We start from the raw sequence: 22218 nt of genomic DNA, 5'->3' as shown, positions 1-22218 counted from the left end.
AACAGTTCTTACACAATACAGTGTAAAATATTCGCCTTTTACTCTTGCAGCTTAGGAACAACTACCATAAGGTCCACTATAATGACTGATTTTTATTCATTCATTTTTTTTTTTTTTTTTTTACCCTTGTTGGTGGCACTTAATGACATACAAGCACTTGTAAGCTATTAGTTAGCGTTTTGTTCATCTTTTGTAATGCACTGTTCATACATTCATTCTCATCAGTAAGTCATTTGTAAACCATTAAAATTTGTTTCCAGTAAACCATTAAATTCTGTTTTTAGGAAACAGGCCCGTCTAATGTGTACAAACTGGTTTGTTTTAATACTTGATAAATGATGCAATATTAACCAGTTGCTAAGAAATGTAAAAGATCGCTTAGAAAGGGAACGTTTAATGATTAAACTGTGATAGATAGATAGATAGATAGATAGATAGATAGATTTAGACACACCAACACTGAGCTAGTTAATGCATCTTTTACAAACATTTACCAACACTGCAATTCATGATTTATTCAGACATTACTAGTCTGAATAAAGCTTGTCTAAAAGTGAGAACTTTCTATGTGTACAAAGCATTTACAATTAAGTTGTAGAAGTTAACAGTACAAAAAAAACATGAAAATGGAAACATTATACAAAATGTTACAAATAGTACAAATATTTATTGTACAATTAGAACATTCTCAAAGACAAAGTTAATGGAATTTAGTCATCAAGAGTAATAGTAATGTGGAATGTGTATATTCATTACAAGATTTTATGCTGAATATCACACAACTATAAACTACTTGTTTTGTTGTCTTTTTTTTTTTGGAAATATTGTGGATAAGCATTCTCAATGCAAGATGAGGTTATTATTTTTATTGACAGTATTAAGCGTTTGTAAAAGATGTATTAACACACTGTTAGTGTACGTCCAAATCATTACATTTGTAAGAGCACAGATATATGTAGGTGTAAATAGTTAATCATTAACTTGCAAATTCTTACAGATCTTCTAAACCAGACAATTTCTTAGCAAGTGGTGAATAACTAAAATATTACTTCATTTAGAAATGATCACATCATTTATTAGGTATAAAAATTGATACATTTTCATAACTGTACAAATGAGTTACTGACAATTTACAAAATATAAACAAATTATCAATTAATAGCTTATAAGTATGAAACATGCTTCAGGGCGTGTATGTATTATAAAGTGCTACAACACTGTTCACAAATAAGGTTAAATGTTCAGAACTAAACCATGTCACCATTTGGCTGTGTTATCTCACAATTGTGTGCTATTCTAGCCACAGGCTAGAAGATCAGTTTACATTATGAAGCAAAGGCATGAACCAGTGAGACGCATTTAATGTACCATCACCGCTTTGTTATGGATGAGTCATTTTCTGACACCCAGAAACAATGCAAAGACTTCAAACTAAACTTAAATGTTTTGTGATGTAAAAGGGAAAAGTGATTTGGTTCAAATCTGAGTCCAAGACTGAAGACAAATGACAAACTCTTGAACTAGCAACCAGCTGTTCTGCTCATGCAGACGGTCGAGGTCAGGCAGCGCAAGTTGCGACTCCTGTTCACAACGTGAGACACTATTATTATTGGCTGTCAAACAATTAGCACCGTTAGATTGTACGCAGACACACCAGTGTTTCCATCATTCAAATCACAACAGTTAATTACATGACCAATAACAAACTGAAAGGACAAAATAAAGGCAGGGCATTGTCAAAGCTTATTACTGTTATTTCAGTTTTGCAGACTGCATGTTTTGTTTAACATTAGTTGTCTTGGAATTGTCAACAGGCTTTTGATTGAAGTGAAAGAGTTAAATATGATCTTATGTGTGGCTACAAACCAACAAAAAGCATTCATCATATCTGCAAATTAAGCTAAAAACAATACAAGTCCTTGTTTTGAGGGTTGTTCCTCAATGGCCCTTGATCAAAATAAATAAATAAAATGAAGAGGGGGAAAAAAATCTCGCCTCCACTGTGTCTTGTCCTGCATTTGGGTCAAAGTGTTAAAGTAAAACCAGCATGAGGAGTGTCTGTTGGAATGTGTAGGAGTGGCTGAGTAAGTATGCGGCGTGATTAGAGAGTTTCTGGCCTTGACCTTTAGACATGAAGGAATGAATAGAGATGTGCGTATGTGCTCATTAGATCAAGTACACAGTCAATTTTGTGTGTGGAGGAAGAATAATCACATCAGAACTTACTGCAGGTTTGTCAACAATTTAATGGCTAAAACAGATATGTCTGAAACCTTTCAAGCAACAACTGCCGCTCCATCTTTCTTATTTCGAATAATATTAAACGACTTGCGCAACAATTCAAGAATTCCAGACACTTTGCAGTCACAATCAAAATAGAATATCAGTCGTGTACCTCAGTGCATCTGAGGGCGTTAGCAGACTGAGCACCATACTTAACATAAGAGAAATGTGTAAACATAACATGGCTGCACAGCTCTAATCCACACTGTTTACATGGAAAGCGCAACCTGAGATTCTGATACCACACTGATTAGGGCCAGTCAACTAACACACAGATCCAACAGGTTATTTTCTCATCCAACTGAAGTCTGCCACATGGAGTAGTGTTTTGTTTTTTTGCTTGTAGTGCAGCAGATAACAGGCTATTTACAGAGGGATCTTTCAAATGGTGGTACAAGCACTAAATTCGGCACAAATACTCCTTAGATATTAATTAGTCTTTTGAAAAATCAGACTACCCACTTGATTTGTCAGTAGACAGCTAAGTAGGAGTTAATGAAGAATTACACAGGGGTCAAAATTTACAAATGCTCCAACCATACTCAAAAGTATACCACATTATATGTCTTATCAAGATTCCAAAAAGGTATAGTTTGGACCATCTTTGAGGTAAACTGAAAAATCTGATATAAATTAAATATATCAGATCTGTATTCTGTAAAGTAGTGACTTCAGTTTTACTGCCTGAATGCTTCATCATGATAAATATTGCACAATTCGTTTAGCGATTCAGTTAAAAGTCTCAATTTATCTTTTTAATTAGCCTCTTTTTTCTTCACATCAGGTTTTCCATCCTGAGATATTCTGTCAGAGAAAATTCATAGAATGGAAATGCTTTCTCTCTCAATTTGGTGGGTCATGACAGTCACTTTGACATTGTATATTCTACTAATATAAGAATCAACGTGAATGAGATTAATTTCTCTATGATATACTCCATATTCCAGTGAAGTGTTTTCAGATTTCTTTGAAGTTGGTCCAGAAATGATTGAATAATCTTACTTTCACCCTGGCTGGCGTGGCTGTTTCATTTTATTTATTTCATTTGAAAATTTTGTGGCGAAGCTCTCCGTAAAAGCAGCGCCGCAGGTGGGTTAAGAGCAGTCTTTAATATTAATATCGAACATGATGCGAGCATGGGAAGCCCTTACTTTCACCCCTGATCATTTCCCATCTTCATAGTGAAATTAATTAAGGATCAGACTAGCACTTCTGGAAGTTTACCTAACCCTGTTGTTAACTCACAAAGTGTCAATGTTTAAGATAGGTACGATTGGTATTATTATGGATTTTAGGCATTGTTATGGTATTTAGCTTAGGAGGTATGCTTTTGTATCAATTGCATTTTATTTATTTATTTATTTATTACTATTATTATTTTAACTTTGGATGTGTGTTTTATGTACTAATGTTATAATTAGTATTATTATCACTTTACTGCAGCGTTGCTGGGCCGGTATCGTAGATTTACATCAACGCTATCTGGCTATACCCGCCCATATGGATATTCCGGATGATTTTCTCATGGCTAGTACGACAATGAACAGCAGCTAAAGCAGCCAGCTTGATGAGGACCCACTGCCGAATTTGGAGAGCAGCGCGCGCCAGCCGACACGACAAAAGTTAAGTGAGCCAACTTTTTATGTACGAGTTACGCGTTGCGTATCTCAGTAAAAAGTGGTAATAATGCAAATAACATGCTGTTGTCATGCTGTATGCATTTTCAGAGGCCCAACGTTCACACGCAGTCGCCCAAAATGACAGATATTCACACGAGTTAAACGAGGGCAAATATCTGTCATTTTGGGCGACTGGGCGTGAACGTTGGGCCTCTGAAAATGCATACCGCCCTCCAAAAGCATGTTATTGTATTATCACTACAATTTTAATTATTATTATGGATTTTAACTTTTCATGTGTGCTTTTATGTACTGTTTGTACAAACTGTTTTATCACACAAAATGTTACGTTATCTCGTGTCGTGGCACTCATAGTGTGTTTAAATATATTTCTGTTTGACAAACTGATGGTTTTATTTTCTATTGTGCTTCACAACATTTGGACTGGGACTAACATTCATTCAAGTCTATTATAAAAATAGTCTGATTCTCTTCTGTATTTGTTTTGACAAATAGTGGCCATACAAATGTGGGACAGTTTGAATAAATGTAACAGCACAGTACAAGCATGGAAAAGGCAGATTTATGGTGAAACTCTCTTGAAAACATTAATCATGCCCATCGATTTCCATTGTGTGGTTGTTAGACGCTAACCAAGATGGAGACGCTCTGGCAACAGCCAGCGAATGAGCGGATCGCCTCAGTCCTCCATCTCCATAAATAGAAATCAATAACTTGGGCGTATTATATCATTTCATATGTGTAGATATTAACTGCAAGCGTGCGCACTCAGAAGAAACTCCTCCCCAAGCGAGGAAAAAAAAGTGCTGCGCGTGAGGAGGAATATGTGACGAGTGTGCCCCGGCCCTCTCAAAGTGGGTTTCTGCTCCCTCGCTCAAAACCTTTGGCAAAACGTGATGTAACAGAGGAAATCTGAGCTCAGGTTCAGGTTCAGCACCCCAAAATTTTCCTAAGTCAGTTCTCAAAGCCTACGCAAGAAAATTTTGTTTTTTATTGTTTGTTATTGTTGATTTTTCATCAACAATAATATGAACAATTAATTTCCATTACTTACAACTTAAAGATAAACCCTGGCTTACAAAGGGACTCCAGAATGCATGTAAAAAGATTTTTTTTTTGTACAAGCAATTCATAAAACTCAGAACAAAGAAGCTGAAAGAAAATATAAGACATACAAAAAAAAAAAAAAAAAAAGATCATTATGCTATCGTGTAAGAAGCAGTATTATTGCGATTTACTGGGGAAAAAAAATAAAACCAACATTAAAGGTACTTGTAAGCTTTTCAATGAAATTATTAAAAAGAAAGAAGTTCTTAAAGATTATCCATTTTATTTTCATACAGATTCTGACAAAATCATAAAAGACAATTATTGATGATCATTTCAATGATTATTTTGTTAATTTGGGTGAAAACGTATCAAACTCAATTGTATCCTCAAAAACATGCTCTTTGGACAACAGCAAAACAATTAATACAATTCTGGATTCAATGTATATTCAAGAAACACGAATTTAAAATGATTAACAGTTCATAAGCTAAAGAAGGGGGGGGTCAACTGACAGTGACAACCTTGATATGTCCTTGATAAAAAATATTATTGATTGCATTATTAAACCCTTGACTTACATTTGTAATTTGATTTGTCATTGATGACTGGGAAATTTCCTTCCAAAATGAAAATAGCCAAGGTGATACCACTGTTCAAATCTGGTGATAAACATGTTTTTCAAACTACAGGCCAATCTCACTGTTACCACAATTTTCAGAAGTTCTGGAAGATATATTTGTAAAGAGGTTGAACGATTTCTTAACTAAACATCACATTCTCAGTGAACAGCAGTATAGTAAGTCCCTTCGGCTGCTCCCTTGTTTGCACTCAGGGTCGCCACAGCAAATCCAAGGTGGATCTGCATGTTGAATTGGCACAGGTTTTACACCGGATGCCCTTCCTGACGCAACTCCACATTACATGGAGAACGGTTTTAGAAAAATAAATAAATAAAATAATCATACATCACTGGCTTTAATTGATTTTGTTGAACAAGTTACTAATGCAATAGAACAAGAAATACACTAAGTTTTTTTTTTTTTTGATTTGCAGAAAACATTTGATACCATAGATCACACCTTACTATTGGACAAATTACAGAAGCACAGTGTTAGAGGACTGACCCTTGATTGGATAGTTAGCTATTTATGTAACAGGTATCAGTATCCATTTTGTGGGGATAAATTCTGATTTTTTGAGGATTATATGTGGTGTGCCCCAAGGTTCAATCCTTGGGCCGTCACTGTTTCTGTTGTATATTAATGATATAGGTTTGGTTTCTAGGTCTGTGAGATTTATTTTGATGGCTGATGATACAAGTGTGTTTGGTAGTGGGGATCATTTGGGACAGCTCCTCGACATGATGGGGGGGAACTACAAAAATTGAAAAACTGGTTTGATTTAAATAATCGCTTCATTTGGAAAAAACTAGGTGTATTATATTTGGAAATAAGCCCAGGAACTTAAGTAGAAACTTATTATTGAATTATGCTGAAACTGAAATAGTAACCGAAACTAAGTTTCTTAGAGTTTTTAAATCGAAGACAAATTACGTTGGAAAACCCATAAATTATGTTAAATCCAAAATCTCAAAAGTCATCTCGAGTCTGTACAAAGCACAATATTTCCTCTCCCAGTATTCGTTGGTTACGCTGTATCATTCATTGCTTGTCCCATATATGACCTACTGCACTGAGGTTTGTGGAAATACATACAAAACAAATACAAACCCAATATTTCTGTCACAAAAGAAGGCTATAAGACTTATAAGTAAAAAAACCATATCGTGAGCCAACAAACCCACTGTTTGCTTGTTTATACATTTTGAAATTTGGGAGCCAGTCCTGTTATCTGAGAGAAACAGTATTTGACAGCTTAAAGTTTCGAACTACTGTAAAAAGTCATTGCATTTCCGTAAAAGGTGTTAAAATCTCGAATAACTGCTCTGATAGTATTAAATTATCTGGTACTTTGGCTGGCTTGGAAGTACTTTATAAAATAATTTAATTACTTATTATAGTATCAGGGTTCTAGCTAGGATAAAATTTTAGCGTAGTGGTAATGTCGAGAGGGCAAAGCGACTGGGGGGGGGGGGGGGGGAGAGACTTCTGAAAATTTAAGCTAAAAATTGGCCATTCTAGGGGTACCCAAAGGGGCAAAGCCAGGTACGACAGCCCAAGTCCCTTCACCTTCATCATGTCCAGAAGGCTGGGGAAGTTTGTTGAGTGGGCAAGCTCGTTCCTGGTTAGCCAGTACATGGCCCTCAGTGAGGCAGTCGGAGTCCGTGGACATTTTATGTCAAGACTTAAAACCTATTTTTATTCTCTTTCTCATGAGTAGTTTTTATTCTTTTACTTCCGTTTTTAATTAGGGATTTGAATTTTTTTAATTTTTATTTATTTTAAAAAAATTTATGTTGAACTATTCTATGTGAGGTGCCTTGAGACGGCTTTTGTTGTAATTTGGGGCATTATAAGCTGATTCAATTGAAATTGAACAACATTTTATTGAATCTTAAAGTAAATAAATATGAAATTGGTTACTGGATCCTTAAACTCTGGACAAACTACTGAAGCTTTGGACTCCGACGAGGGCGGTCACATCTCCTCCACTCTCCCTTATCTCTGTTCTCTGCCTTTAACCTTCAAGTCCCTACTTCACCAGACTGTGAATTCCTCAAATTATATTGGATTCTGGATCTATTGAACTACTATTGGATTAACCATGGAATTGATCAGCTGGTCTCTGAACGCTATCGACACCATTTTTTCTACAAGAAGGTCAGGACGGGGGATCCTACCTGCCCAGATGGAACGTATCCTGCGGGCTATGTTCTCGACTCCTGGAGTTCCTGGCGTGTGGCATGCTTGGCACCTTTCTCCATTGAGGACGTCGAGGATTTATTCATTTTTTGTCTTATGGTAGCAGGGCTGGTACTTTTTGGCTTATGTGCTGCCCTGATCTACCGGAAAATTGGCAAGACGGCAGCATCAAGAACCATGACCCCTCGCTTGTCTGTCATGATTAACGAGGCTGGAAAGGCAGTGCATTCTCAGACTGCAATGACTCTTGAACTCAGACGCAAATTGGATGACATCCTGGAGCAGATGCGTGCCTTGCAATTTAAGCTGAAGATTTCAGAGGCCGGTGAATATTCCTAATTCATAAATGCAAGTGGAACTGTTAAGTGTTTTTCACTGCTCAAACCATAACATTACAGGCTTATCAAGCCTGAAGGTCAAATTGCCCGATAGTTTTTCCCTCCAGAGGGATTTTTTTTCCGGCCTGGGGAACACTGGCTGTTTCTTATCTCATCTCACAAAGACAAACTGCTTTTCACAGGACTGAAGCATGCTCCATTCCCTCCCCCCATCAACACCCCCCTTTCTGGCGCCTGCTAAACATCACTCCTTCCCCCTTCGGCGGGGGCGGTGCAGTTTTAGCTGCAGCCCCGCAAGCTGACGGCGACGCATCTCAGTGTTGCTGCGTGGCCTTCACCCACTTGCCTCAATTTGGATAACGGACTACTTCAAACTTAGTGCGCATAAACAATGTCAAATGTGTATGTGTTGTCTTTAATTGTGATGTGTGCCATTATTATGGTAAACAAGTAATAATTGTGGACTAATTGCTGTCTGAAGTAAATGGAGTGTAAACGTAATTTCTCCACTGTGAGATCAATAAAGTATATCTAATCTAATAAACTGTACATGGTGGATCCTTGATCTCTGGACATAAACAGAAATAAAATGTTAGTTTTTGTCAAAAGCATTTCCTTTCAGACATTATTATTGGCATGAATGTCTTTCCATATCTGAGCTGAGCTCTACAGCTTGCTGCGCTCCACTTCAGGTTCATAAAGAACACAGGACGTCTCATTTTGGGAGGAAAAAACGTTTTAGTCGATTGTAGTTTATTGTCTGTATTGCAACGTTTGTAAGAGGTGTCATTTTATTTAAAGCGGCAATTTCTTTCGAAGTTATTAATTCAGAGCGGACTCTGTCTCAGCAAAGAGCCACGCAGCGTTTGGAAGTGTGCCAAAGGAACAGAGGATGATTCTCATTTGTTCACTGCTTTCTTTCCTCTAAGAAATATAGCAAAGATTCGTCCCATCTCGTCTATGGCTGATGCTGAGACACTGATTCATGCTTTTGTTTCTTCTAGACTGGACTATTGTAATGCTTTGTTTTCTGGTTTACCACAGTCCAGCATCAGGGGTCTTCAACTGGTTCAAAATGCTGCTGCCAGACTTCTGACACGAAGCAGAAGGTTTGACCATATTACGCCGGTTCTGGCATCCCTTCACTGGCTTCCGGTCTCTTTGAGATCGGATTTTAAAGTATTACTATTGGCCTATAAAATTGTTCACGGACTGGCACCCCCCTATCTGGCCGGCCTGGTTGAGTCCTATGTGCCGGCAAGGGCTCTGCATTCACAGGGTGCAGGACTATTGTGTGTCCTGAGGGTGAAGAAAAAGTCAGCGGGTCACAGAGCTTTCTATCACCGCGCCTCAGCTCTGTGGAATGATCTGCCTGTGCTGATACGACAGTCGGACTCTGTGGAGACTTTTAAAGCCAGGTTGAAGACACATTTGTCCTCCCTGTTTTATCATTAGTATTTTATATGACTGTGTGTCGTTTTTATTCTTTTTATTTATTTTACTTCTTTTACCTTTTTATGATTAATTTTTTTTATTGTGTTTTAATCTTATTTCATTTTATTCTGCTTTTAAATGATGTTTGTGAAGCGCCTTGAGGCGATTACTCGTGATTTGGGGCTATATAAATTATTATTATTATATTATTACTGCAACAAGACATGAGTCCCAGTTAGTGACTTTAATCCACACAAAAATGACTCATGATATTTTAATGGCTTTGAGAGAGGTTAAGAAGCGGACTTACCGCTTCTGAAGAGCAGCGAATTAAAGAGCCACGAGCCATTGAATCAAAGCATTGCTTCATTCACGTTTCAAACTGGAGTCGCGCTGCAGAAACGGTTGATTACACGGTCCAAAATTATATTGTAACGGGCCGTAACGCTAGTTTGCGCTAGCTAGAACCCTGAGTATAACAAATTAGGTTAACTGACTTTGTTTCTGTTCTTCTGTTTTATCTGTGCATTATACTGCTGTTTGTTCAGCTGTGTTCAGATATTTTAGTTTATTGATTAATCTATATCGTCTTTGCTTGTCTTTTCTTTTTTTGGTATTTGTTGTTATGAGTATACACATATGTGTATGGAGCAACTGGTGATAGGGGTGGGCGCTTATAAGCCTTTGCTTCAGCCTACACCCTTCCGGCTACACACATTCGGGAAATTGTTTAAAACCACAAAATTGTTTTTGAGTTTTTGTTTGCTTTTGTTTTGTGAGAGATTCCTCTGTCAAGTATGTGTGTGCATGTGCTGAATAAAAATTCAATTCAAGTTGACCCAGTTTAATCAATTCATGGCACTGTCCAAATACCCATGGGTCTCACTTTATACTTAGCAACTTAGACTTGTGTAAAAAGCAATGCTTTTACTGGAGCTTGCACAAACTTGCAAAGGCAGTCTTCAGGAAGATGGTTGTAGGCTAAAAATTAAGCCACTTTTCATTAGTAGACGTGTGTATACACACACACACACACACTTGTTGCATTGGACATGACTGATGGCACATAATACATATAACCCCGAATGAGAAAAAGTGATCAGTAACGAAAATAAAAATTACCAAAGGGAGGAGGCGAGGGAGCAATGATTCCTACATTTGTGTTATTTCATTGCAGACATGGTTGTCTGGACATCTACAGAAAAGTTGTCTTGAAAGCAGCTTCTCTCTAAAGTCTCAATGTACATTTCTACATTAATGCTGCCATGAAAGTTACCTTTGCCAAGGTAACAACTACGGCCATACCATTACAGACCCTGGCTTTTTAACTTATTGCCAATAGCAGTCTGGATGGTCCTTTTTGTCTTCGGTACAGAGAATATTGTGTCCACTTCTTGAAAAAGAATGATCACAATACATGTTTCCACTGTGTGATGGTCCAACCCAAATACCTCAGAGCCCAGAGAAGACTATGCTGCTTTTGGACAAAGTTAACATAATATTTATTTTTTTAACCGTAAACATTCTCCGTACTGTAGTCCCACGGTAATCTTTTGCTGTGTGATTACATCAGTTTTTGATGACTTTATTGATCTCACAGAGGAGAAATTTTCTTGATGCATCAGGGGTGTTGATCATGCACTCACCCTTAACAGACTCAAATTCCTTGAAACAACTTTAAGAGAAATTTGTAAATCCCTTCCCATCTTTCTTTGAGGAAATATTTAAATAATTTTCTCACATTTGTTGAAAAACTGAATATCCTCTGTCTGTGTCTCTTCTTCAAAGACTCAGCCATTTGTGGATACTGTTTTTGTACCAAATCATGTTTACAGTCACCTGTTTGACATCAACTGTTTAAAACATCATCAAAAATTTTAGCCTCATTAATAACCCTAACTTGCCACACCACCCTTTTTTTTGAGGGGGAACGTGTTGCAGGCATGAAAGAAATGAAATGAAGTTGACCAAACATGAAATATCTTGGGCTCATATGGTCTGCAATGAAATACAAGTCAATGTAAGAATCACTTATTGAGGGTTGTATGTGCACATCAATACCGTGCATCCAGAAAGTATTCACAGTGCTTTACTTTTCCCACATTTTGTAATGTTATAGCCTTACGCGTCTTTCACACTGCATGCCTTATCTGCATATTTTGGCGCCTCCCCTGAGGCATTCAACGCGTTGGACGTGGCTGGGGATGGGGCAGAGATTCCTACATCTCTATCTCACTTTTCCAAAGCCCGAAAAAGCAGGGCAATCACCATCTTGCTTTCATGTCTGCCAGAACCACAATATTAAGAGAGAGGGAGAAAGCAAATTGAGCTCAGGTGCATCCTGTTTCCACTGATCATCCTTGAGATGTTTCTACAGCTTAACAGGAGTCCATGTGGGGTACATTCAGTTGATTGGACATGATTTGTAAAGGCACACACCTGTCTACATATACATTCCCACAGTTGACAGTGCATGTCAGAGGACAAACCAAGCATGACGTCAAAGAAATTGTCTTTAGACCTCCGAGACAGGATTGTCTCAAGGTACAAATCTGGGGAAGGGTACAGAAATATTTCTCCTGCTTTGAAGGGCCCAATGAGCACAGTGGCCTCCATCATCCATAAATGGAAGTTCAGATCCATCAGGACTCTCCCCAGAGCTGGCTGTCCGTCTAAACTAAGCGATTGGGGAGAAGGGCCTGAGTCAGTGAGTTGACCAAGAACCCAATGGTCACTCAGTCAGAGCTCCACCATACCTCTGTGAACCTTCCAGAAGGCCAACCATCTCTGCAGCAATACACCAATCAGGTCTGTATGGTAGAGTTGCTGTCACTCCTTAGTAAAAGGTACACGGCATTCTCTTTGGCGTAAATGCCAGGTGTCATATTTGGAGGAAACCAAGCAGCACTCATTACCTAGCCAATACCATCCCTACAGTGAAGCATGGTGGTGGCAGCATCACGCTGTGGGGATGTCTTTCAGCGGTAGGAACTGGGAGCCAATCAGGATTGAGGGAAAGATGAATACAACAATGTACAGAGACATCCTGGTTGAAAATCTGCTCCAGAGTGCTCTTGACCTCAGACTGGGGCAACAGTTCATCTTTCAGATGGACAATAAGCACACAGCCAATATATCAAAGGAGTGGCTTCAGGACAACTCTGTGAATGTCCTTGAGTGGCCCAGCCAGAGCCCAGACCTGAATCCAACTGAACATCTCTGGAGAGATCTGAAAATTGCTGTGCACTGTCACTCCCCATCCAACCTGATAGAGCTTGAGAGGTGCTGCAAAGAGGAATGGACAAAACTACCCCAAGATAGGTGTACCAAGCTTGTGCCATCATATTCAAGATGACCTGAGGCTGTGATTGCTGCCAAAGGTGCACCAACAAAGTACTGTGTCAAGGGTGTGAATACTTAGGTACATGTGATTTTTCTTTTTTTTCTTTCACAAATCGTTTTTCATGTTGTCATTATGAGGTGTTGTGAGTAGATTTTTTTTTGGGGGGGGGGGGGTCCACTCCATTTTGGAATAAGGCTGTAGCATAAAAGGTGGAAAAAGTGAAGTCCTGTGAATACTTTTTGGATGCACCGTAAAGGTTATAATAATGGGGTGCTGCATTCTGGTTGGGGCATATCACTATTGGTGCTAGAGAAGCCAGGCTACCACATTTTGTCCACAACATTATTGCTGATTTTGACATCACAGTATATTTGGGAAGGGGGATTTAAATAACCCTAATATTAACAATGGATAACATCCAGCCAATGGTGACATTTTTCCCCTCTGCATGAAATGTAACAATCTGAATGATTAAAAAAAAAGAAAGAAAAAGAAACTGTTGTTAATTCCCCATAAGAAGCAATTTAAAAGCCAGACACTTGAACTCACTGGCAATTTGGGACAACTCTGAACAATGCTAGGTCAAAAGCATCTCAACTACATCCACTGTGTGTCTCTGTCTCCTGTGCAACACTACAAATATAAACATTTATAATGGGGTCTGGATGTGACCCAAAACTGAGATGATCATAACACTGTTCTGTTATTTTTCTTTTCTCTATGCTTCCTTTAACAGTGGTGCAAACAGTGCTCCCAATCAGGTGTCAGATCTTAGACATCACGGCGTGAGCTCACCTGAAGGCCCGTCCTCTGGCCCTGGGTGGCGTGTAGCCACTGTAGTACCGCGCACGCGATGTGAAGCTTCCCCCTCGTGATCGAAAGCGTGCCCGAGGAAAGCCGCGGTCTGTGGTGCTGATGCCTGGTCTGTTTGTTCTCTTAGCACCCACCTGTGAAACAAGTATTGAAGAAAAATGTTTCAGTAATGTCATTGACTGCTACACTTCATGTTCAGTTAGAAACAAAATTAGAAATTTGTGATTAAACTCAAAATCACAATAAAATACTTTGACCATAAAAGTGCAATATAAACGCAGTCCATTTACAATTTATTTACCAATTAGAGAACAGTGGCCGCCCGAGGTTAAGAGGCTAAGGAGCAACTAAATGTATAGTCCATTTTAAAAAGGCACAATTAAACTTATTTGAAGAGATATTCAATAGTAGAATAAATTTGTCATTCCTAGCTGTGTAGATTCAAAACAATGAGGTTCTAGATGATATGCCGTGAGGTTAAAAAAATAAACACTGCATGCCAGTACTGCTACATCATCCACCAGATACAGATTCTTTGTCATTGTAACATGAACAAAGAAGGCTTTCAGTGCAAATATAAACCTGAGCAAAACCACACGCAGACCTGAAAGGTCTGGGGAAGAAAATAAAACAAACATACAATTTAACAGAATAAAAAAAGTTCAGAGCGTGATATTAAATAATAAAAAAAATGAAGCACATAGTAGCAAAAAAGAGATTGCATATAAAACAAGTGCAATCAGAGATTTCTGATATTCGCCAATCGAGATCACCTCCAAAATTCATAATACCTATGTGTGGTGCAAATTTGGTGGCCATCCATGAAGTAGTTTTGATGTAATCCTTCAAAGTCTATATAAAGTGAAACGTGATCCAGAATCTGGATTACCCCCCAAAATTTAACAGTCTTCCATGGCCTATATGTATCAGTGGTGAAAATTTGGTGAGAATCCGTTAAAGTAGTTTTGACGTAATCCTTCAAAGCCTATATAAAGCGAAACTTATTCCAGAATCTAGATCACCCCCCCCAAAACTTAACGGAGTCTTCCATGGCTTAATATGAATCGTTGCAAAAACCCTGTATTAATGGGAAAATCATTTCATGAACATAAAAATTTTGACAAATAATATTGTAAAAATCAGCCACTAATTCCTTCATGCTGACTCACAGCGCTGTCAAACAATGGGTTCACATTTTGCAGTAACACCAAAACTGAGTGAAAATGGCGGCAGATTGACTCACCACCAGTTCTCCATTGGATTGCAGCCATCAACTAGGGACAAACATCCATTTTTTTGATCTGACTATTGAAAGCCTTCTTTGCAGCAAGAAACATCAGTTGAAATTGTTGCACTGATTTCACAGACGTTCAGGCAACCTTCTGCGTTTTGGCGTGGCCAACTAAACATCTTTTTCTGTCAAGTGCACTTCAAGTGGTCCTGACACCAGATACATTCTGCGATCCAGGCCAATTTCAACTTTCTCACGCAGTCCAAGAAATAATCACAGAGCTCGACCTTTTCTTCCAGCCATGACCATTTAAACTTGTTTTTGATTTTGCCATCAATCTGCGCAATGTTGTACATGTCTTTCCGTGTGGTTCGGGACTTTGGAGATTTCACTGTCCATCTCAATGTGGTTTCAGCGAAACAGATGGCATCAGATAACCCTGAGACACACCATGTTATGCACAATCCTACTGGCTGTCATTGCATGTGACCATGAGACATGCTAACAGAAATCCAACCAAGGGAAGAATGCGCTGGCTGATCAAGAATGCTAAAGCCGCCATTCGCTGTGGACCCACGGTGCAATCGACGGATCCACGTAATGGCTCGGGAATATAAAAAAAAAAGAAAAAAAAAAAAAAGAAAAATCAGTGCAAAAACAAAACAAAAAAATAAAAAGAAAAAAGAAAGGAACTTGGAGAAGACCTCAAAATGATTGTCTTTGGTTCACCAAACTCATCGATATGTGTGAAACCTAACAACGTATTACAGTGCAGGCAGCAAGCAGCGTTTTTTTGAAGAATCGCCATCCTTGAATAAAGGCCTGCCTCGTTTAGGTGCTGGGTCTGAGCATGATTTGAAAAAATAAACGGTTAGGCTTTTAGTAAAAGCAATACGGTACCCACCTTCCTCGAATCGGGTCGTGTCAGTGCGACTGGACATGCAAAAACTGCTCTGTCCAATACATGCGAGGAGTTTTAAAAGGAAACGCACTGCGATGAGATGGGACAAAACATCCCATCGCAATGTGAGCAAAAATGTGTTATACAAAATACAGTATATATGGTTCAGGTGACCCTGAACCATCCCTTAGTTATGCTGCTATAGACGTAGACTGCTGGGGGGTTCCCATGATGCACTGTTTCTTTCTCTTTTTGCTCTGTATGCACCACTCTGCATTTAATCATTAGTGATCGATCTCTGCTCCCCTCCACAGCATGTCTTTTTCCTGGTTCTCTCCCTCAGCCCCAACCAGTCCCAGCAGAGGACTGCCCCTCCCTGAGCCTGGTTCTGCTGGAGGTTTCTTCCTGTTAAAAGGGAGTTTTTCCTTCCCACTGTAGCCAAGTGCTTGCTCACAGGGGGTCGTTTTGACCGTTGGGGTTTTACATCATTATTGTATGGCCTTGCCTTACAATATAAAGCGCCTTGGGGCAACTGTTTGTTGTGATTTGGCGCTATATAAAAAAAAAATTGATTGATTGATTGATTGTGTTTATTACATGGAAAATCATCCAAAAACACTGGGTCCAGTGAGTGCGAGCATCCAGTTTATACTAGTTGAGTTTTACTGTGCATGCATACACACACACATATATATATATACATATATATACACATATACATATATATACATACATACACACACACACACACACACACACACAGTGGTGGGCACACTTCCGATAGTCCGATAACAGATAATTATCGAAGATAATGTTTTCATTATCGGATTATCTTTTTAGATAACTTTAAAAACCATTATCGGACCAATTATCTTCCGATTAATTTTTGTCCGGTAACTTTTAGACCGATAAAGTAAACAAAGCTGAACAGCGACAAGCATTTTTTAAATTTAAAATCAGTTCAGCACCTGCCTGTTAAAAGTTTTGTAACAGATGAACAGTTATACCCTCTGCTAACAGAAGAGAGCTGCTTCTATGAAAAGCGTCTCTATCCTCTGTACGCAAAGGCGAAAAGGTCAAAAAAAAAAAAATCATTTCCTTTAACACCATACCGATATGCTGGCAATATCACCTAAGTCATCCAGAGGCATACATTTTTAACTTATGGTTCAAATTTTAACCAAAATAATTTTGGATAAGTTATTTAAAATTGCTGTCATGTCTGAAGTTTTATAAAGTGAAAATATCAGATATATGTTTTAGTTTTAAAGTAATGTGCTAATTTTTAAGGTTTTGTGAGCACATGCTGTTTCCAGCAGTGCATTATGGGTAGGATGATGGAATCTCAGTACGATCACGACAGGACAATTGCATTTCAGACACACTGTTCAGGCTCCACAAACAACAGCATTAAACTCTAGTCCCTAAAACTCTCGTGAATATATTCTCTGGGTTTATAGACGTTATTGTATTTGCGTTTGTTAAATTCCACGCATTTTAAAGGTAGCAGAGAGGGATTATCTGGAATTTTTTAAGGCCTCTACTGCCATCTACTGGCCAGTAGTGTTCATGGCAGTATTTGCCCTAAGTACTAAGCGTCTGGGCACCAAATCAACTTTTTTGGCTTTGCAAATGGATTTTTTTTTTTTTTTTACAAATGAAGTTTAAAGACAAAAGTTTAAAAACAAAACAACAGCAAAAAAATAAAAATAAAATAACATTACAAGACAGCTCTGCAGTGTTTGCACAGGCACAGTGCGAGCGGTTAGATGCTTGTAGCTCTTCAGCAGCAGGATATACCCTCACAACGGCCAACCAGAATAATATCAAACAGGTTTGATTTTCATTGGACCATACGACTGGCGATCAGGAGGTGGTCCTGAGATGTTAAACGCAGCTTGTTACTCCATGTACACTACACGATGCAGGACGCGTGATTAACCTGAAACTCGGTCCAAAAAATTCCTGCATGAAAAATCATCTCGCACAGTGTAAAGCACGTTTTACATCATAAAATGTGGGCACATACTCTACACATGCAAAACATTTTGCGATGACACTTCCAGGGCTCCGTAAAAATGCCTGCTTTTACAAATAAAAAAAAATTTAAAAATATTTTACAAAAGCACATTTATCTGTAAACACCAACACACGACAGACGTCACATTAACGTGTTGGTTTACATAATGAATGACTGAACCAATCAGTGTTTAGCAGAGGCACTTTTACCCAGAATCCTTTGCGATCTGTCTGTGTTTGTTACAAAACCTCAGAATAAGTGCATTATTCAACATTAAAAGATATATGCTATATTTTAACTTTGTACAAATGACAGAATTTACATTAATGGAGTTATTCTATCGGTATTAATGTTATTTATAAATCAAAACCATAAGTCAGCATGACTATTTTTCAAGACCTCCGCCTGACCGGAGCGTTGTGACTGATAGAGAATAGGCTTTATGGCTGCTCTCAGAGTGCCTCTGTACTGGGAGCTCAGTAGTAAACAAGTGCTTCCAGCAGGGGCAGAATGTTCAAAGACAAAAGTGTGGTCTCATTGTTTGGGTCTGTTGTTACTTTTAATATTACTAGAAGCTATTGTGGTATTAAAACTTAAATTCATTTTATTAGTAGTTGTAAATGTACCAGAGACAATATTGGAAGTTATTGGTTATCTGTAACTTCTGATACATTTTTGGGTGGTTTATTGTTTTATCTTTATCGAAGATAACTTTTCAGTTATCTGATTATCTGTTATCAAAGTTAATTTTTTGGTTATCTGTGCCCACCACTGTATACGAGGTCTGTTAGAAAAGTATCGGACCTTTTTATTTTTTTCAAAAACCATATGGATTTGAATCACGTGTGATTGCATCAGCCAAGCTTGAACCTTCGTGCGTATGTGTTAGTTTTTTTCACGCCTGTCGGTTGCGTCATTCGCCTGTGAGCAGGCTTGTGTGAGCACTGGTCCACCCTCTCGTCGTTTTTTTATTGTGAATAAATGTCTGAACGATTTGGAGCTTTGCTGCATCAATTTGTTTCCAGAACCTGCGAGAGTCCTCCAGGTGGACACCGTTCGGAAAATTAATATGGCTTTCAGGGACGATTTTATGGGGATTACACAGATTAAGGAGTGATCCAGACGGTTTAAAGACCGCCCACAGCTGCTGAGAGCGCGCCGCGCTCTAAGCGCCGATCGACAGGCTCAAACACCGCTGAAACAACCAGATCATTTCCAACGTGAAGGCTTTGTTGATCGTGAAGGTGTGGACATCAAGACTTTTTCGGCACATTCCGCTGTTACAGAAGTTTTTTTCATGGAAGGAAAAGCGGAGGGACGCGCCACGGAGCCCTTCTTTACGCGGCACAAAACCACCTCCGTGTTGGCCTCACAGGACGGCTTTGAGATGGCTTTCAGGCGGCTTCCGGATGTTTTTCAGTCGTATGATTATACGAGAAATTGAGCATGAGCTGGACATGCCCCAACATGTCCTGTGAGGCTTCATCACGGCGTTGCTTTGCATCATGCGGCTCCACCGCGACGCACGTCTGTCTCAATGTACCGAAAAACTGCTGATGTCCACGTCTTCCGCAATTCCTGTGCTAGTCAGACAACATACCGGATCAAGACAATGTCCAGTTTAGAAATGAATGGCACATTCCACTGTTACAGGAGTTTTTGTCATGGAAAGAGGAGCGGAGTTCTGCGCGTCGCGGTGGAGGTGCATGGCGCAAAGCAACGCCGTGATGAAGCCTCACAGGACATGTTGGGGCATGTCCAGCTCATGCTCAATTTCTCGGATAATCACACGATTGAAAAGCAACCGGAAGCTGCCTGAAACCCATCTCAAATCCGTCCTGTGAGGCCAACACGGAGGTGGTTTTGTGCCGCGTAATGAACGGCTCCGTGGCGCGTCCCTCCGCTTTTCTTTCCATGAAAAAAAAACTTCTGTAACAGCGGAATGTGCCGAAAAAGTCCTGATGTCCACGCCTTCACGATCAACAAAGCCTTCACGTTGGAAATGATCTGGTTGTTTCAGCGGTGTTTGAGCCTGTCGATCGGCGCTCGGAGCGCGGCGCGCTCTCAGCAGCTGTGGGCAGTCTTTAAACCCGCTGGATCACTCCTTAATCTGTGTAATCCCCATAAAATCGTTCCTGAAAGCCATATTAATTTGCCGAACGGTGTCCACCTGGAGGTCTCTCACAGTTTCTGGAAAAAAATTGATGCAGCAAAGCTCCAAATCGTTTAGACATTTATTCGCAATAAAAAAACGACAAGAGGGTGGACCAGTGGACCAAAGCCTGCTCACAGGCGAATGACGCAACTGACAGGCGTGAAAAAATTCACGCATGCACACGAAGGTTCAAGCTTGGCTGATGCAATCACATGATTCAACACGATTCAAATCCATGTTTTTTGAAAAAAATTAAAAGATACTTTTCTAACAGACCTCGTGTATGTGTATATATATATATATATATATATATATATATAAAGTAAAGTCCCTTCGGCTGCTCCCTTGTTTGCACATGGGGTCGCCACAGCAAATCCAAGGTAGATCTGCATGTTGAATTGGCACAAGTTTTTTTTACGCCGGATGCCCTTCTTGACGCAACTCCACATTACATGGAGAAATGTGGCAGGGGTGGGATTTGAACCCGGAGCCTTCTGAACTGAAACCAAGCGCATTAACCACTTGGCCACCACCCCCTATAATATATATATATGTGTGTGTGTGTGTGTGTGAAAACAGCCAGAGCAACTGGGGCGACCTGATATTTAACGTTTGATCCCCGTATGTATTTTACTGCCCCCCGCCCCAAAAAACAACAAAATGTAATAAAAACGTCATACCTTTATTTGCCTTCCTCTGAACAGGGACTCATCCAAAGCCATGGCTGTCCTAACAGACTCCTTATCTGCAAACTCAATATAAGCAAACCTGAGGGAAAGAAAAAAAAAAAAAAAGAAAAAAAAAAGATATCTATCAATGATCAAATACATTAACTCATGTATTACCATCTGTGTTATACTATCATGTATAACACAATGCAACAAAAGGGCTCCTTTGTTTTGAATTTGTGAATTGTTGACAAAACCTACGATTACAAATAGCTAAAAGTGGGGACACTGAACAAAGTCCAAAGATCCCATTTAATTGAAAAACAGGGATTGTGACTCCAAACAAAATATTGAACTCCATGAATCCAATGCTTCAAGTCTCCCGATTGACTGTTGATTGGACCAGGTGGTATAATCAGACTTAAAGCTTTTTTGTTCAGCTTCCAAACTTGTTAATACTGCAAGCCCCCACCCATATTATTTCTTATATGGAGGCCCATGACAACATTTGGGGTGTGGGGGGGAGATGATACTGTCAAATATATGTGCCAGTGTATTAATGTAATTCATTTTTTCCATGTTTCTTGCCACATTCATCATTGGTGGCTAAACCACGATGAGACAGATAATGCCCACTGCAGTTATATGCATGTTCGTTCATAAATTAACGTCACTAACAGTCAAGAAGCAGCAGAGTTTTCACTAACATTACAAGACACTTTGTCCAAGCTGAATGAATAAGGGATAAGACTGAAAAACAACAACAAAAAAACTCTTTTGAAGAACATTCAAATGGACTGCACACGACAGCTTTGCTGTTGCATTGTGGGTTGAAAGTGCAATTGGTATGATTTGCTATACCAAAAAACTACACGCTATGAATAAAACAATTTGACAATTATAGATTTAAAACTTTCCAAGAGAAATTTCACCAACAAGTACTTTCAGCAGAAAAAGAAGGCATACAATTAAATTTAGCTTTTGTACACCAACCCAATCTTTGATAAGGAAGAAATGCTCAGCTTTCTACCAAGACATTGCTGAAGAACTCAGCCGAATCCCAACTCTTACAAACTCTCCTCTCCCTTAAACGCATGAAAAACAATAAGGCACCAGGAGAAGACAACAGTCCTGCTGTGGTCTTCAAAGATCACAGTTGTTTCTCTAACACCAACTGCATCAGTTCACCAAAATCTGGATTCAAAGAAATGCCCACAGATGAGGAAAAACTCAATGATTGTCACAATCTACCAGCAGAAAGGAGACTAGACTCACTGCAGAAACCATCGTGGAATCTCCTTGCTGTCTACCACAGGAAAAATTCAACAGTTTAAAGACCCAGTCACATGGCACTAATGAAGGACAACGAAGCCCAAATGAAACAAGAAATCTGTACTTACATTGTCTTTCAGAGGCATCGTTTAACTGTCCTCCAGCTTCGTTCCTGCAGCTGGCACTTCATCAGAATTTTTAAACTGTTCAAAAATGAACGAAATTTGTCTGTATTCCATTCTGCTTTC

At 39.1% G+C, this 22218-nt stretch overlaps 1 protein-coding gene and 1 long non-coding RNA gene across 6 annotated transcripts in view; one reads left to right on the top strand and one right to left on the bottom strand.

Annotated features, from left to right (window-relative positions):
• pabpn1 (poly(A) binding protein, nuclear 1) overlaps nucleotides 1-22218 on the bottom strand; it is a 51983-nt gene that overhangs the window by 2279 nt on the left and 27486 nt on the right. For all 5 annotated transcript variants that reach the window (XM_034171305.1, XM_034171322.1, XM_034171313.1 and 2 more), the window contains exons 5-6: nucleotides 20711-20798; nucleotides 13706-13857 (exon numbers count right to left, since the gene is read on the bottom strand). In XM_034171305.1, coding sequence (XP_034027196.1) covers nucleotides 13706-13857; nucleotides 20711-20798 — 240 coding nt within the window. The remainder of the gene's footprint in view (nucleotides 1-13705; nucleotides 13858-20710; nucleotides 20799-22218) is intronic.
• LOC117511324 lies at nucleotides 1208-21203 on the top strand. Its single transcript, XR_004560930.1, has 3 exons — nucleotides 1208-2628; nucleotides 13891-13894; nucleotides 21193-21203. It is a non-coding gene; the product is annotated as an uncharacterized LOC117511324 (long non-coding RNA).

This window comes from Thalassophryne amazonica, chromosome 1 (genome assembly GCF_902500255.1).
Source record: "Thalassophryne amazonica chromosome 1, fThaAma1.1, whole genome shotgun sequence".
Lineage (NCBI taxonomy): Eukaryota > Metazoa > Chordata > Actinopteri > Batrachoidiformes > Batrachoididae > Thalassophryne > Thalassophryne amazonica.
The sequence above is the reverse complement of the archived record's forward strand: the minus strand, read 5'-3'. Positions and strand labels throughout refer to the sequence as shown.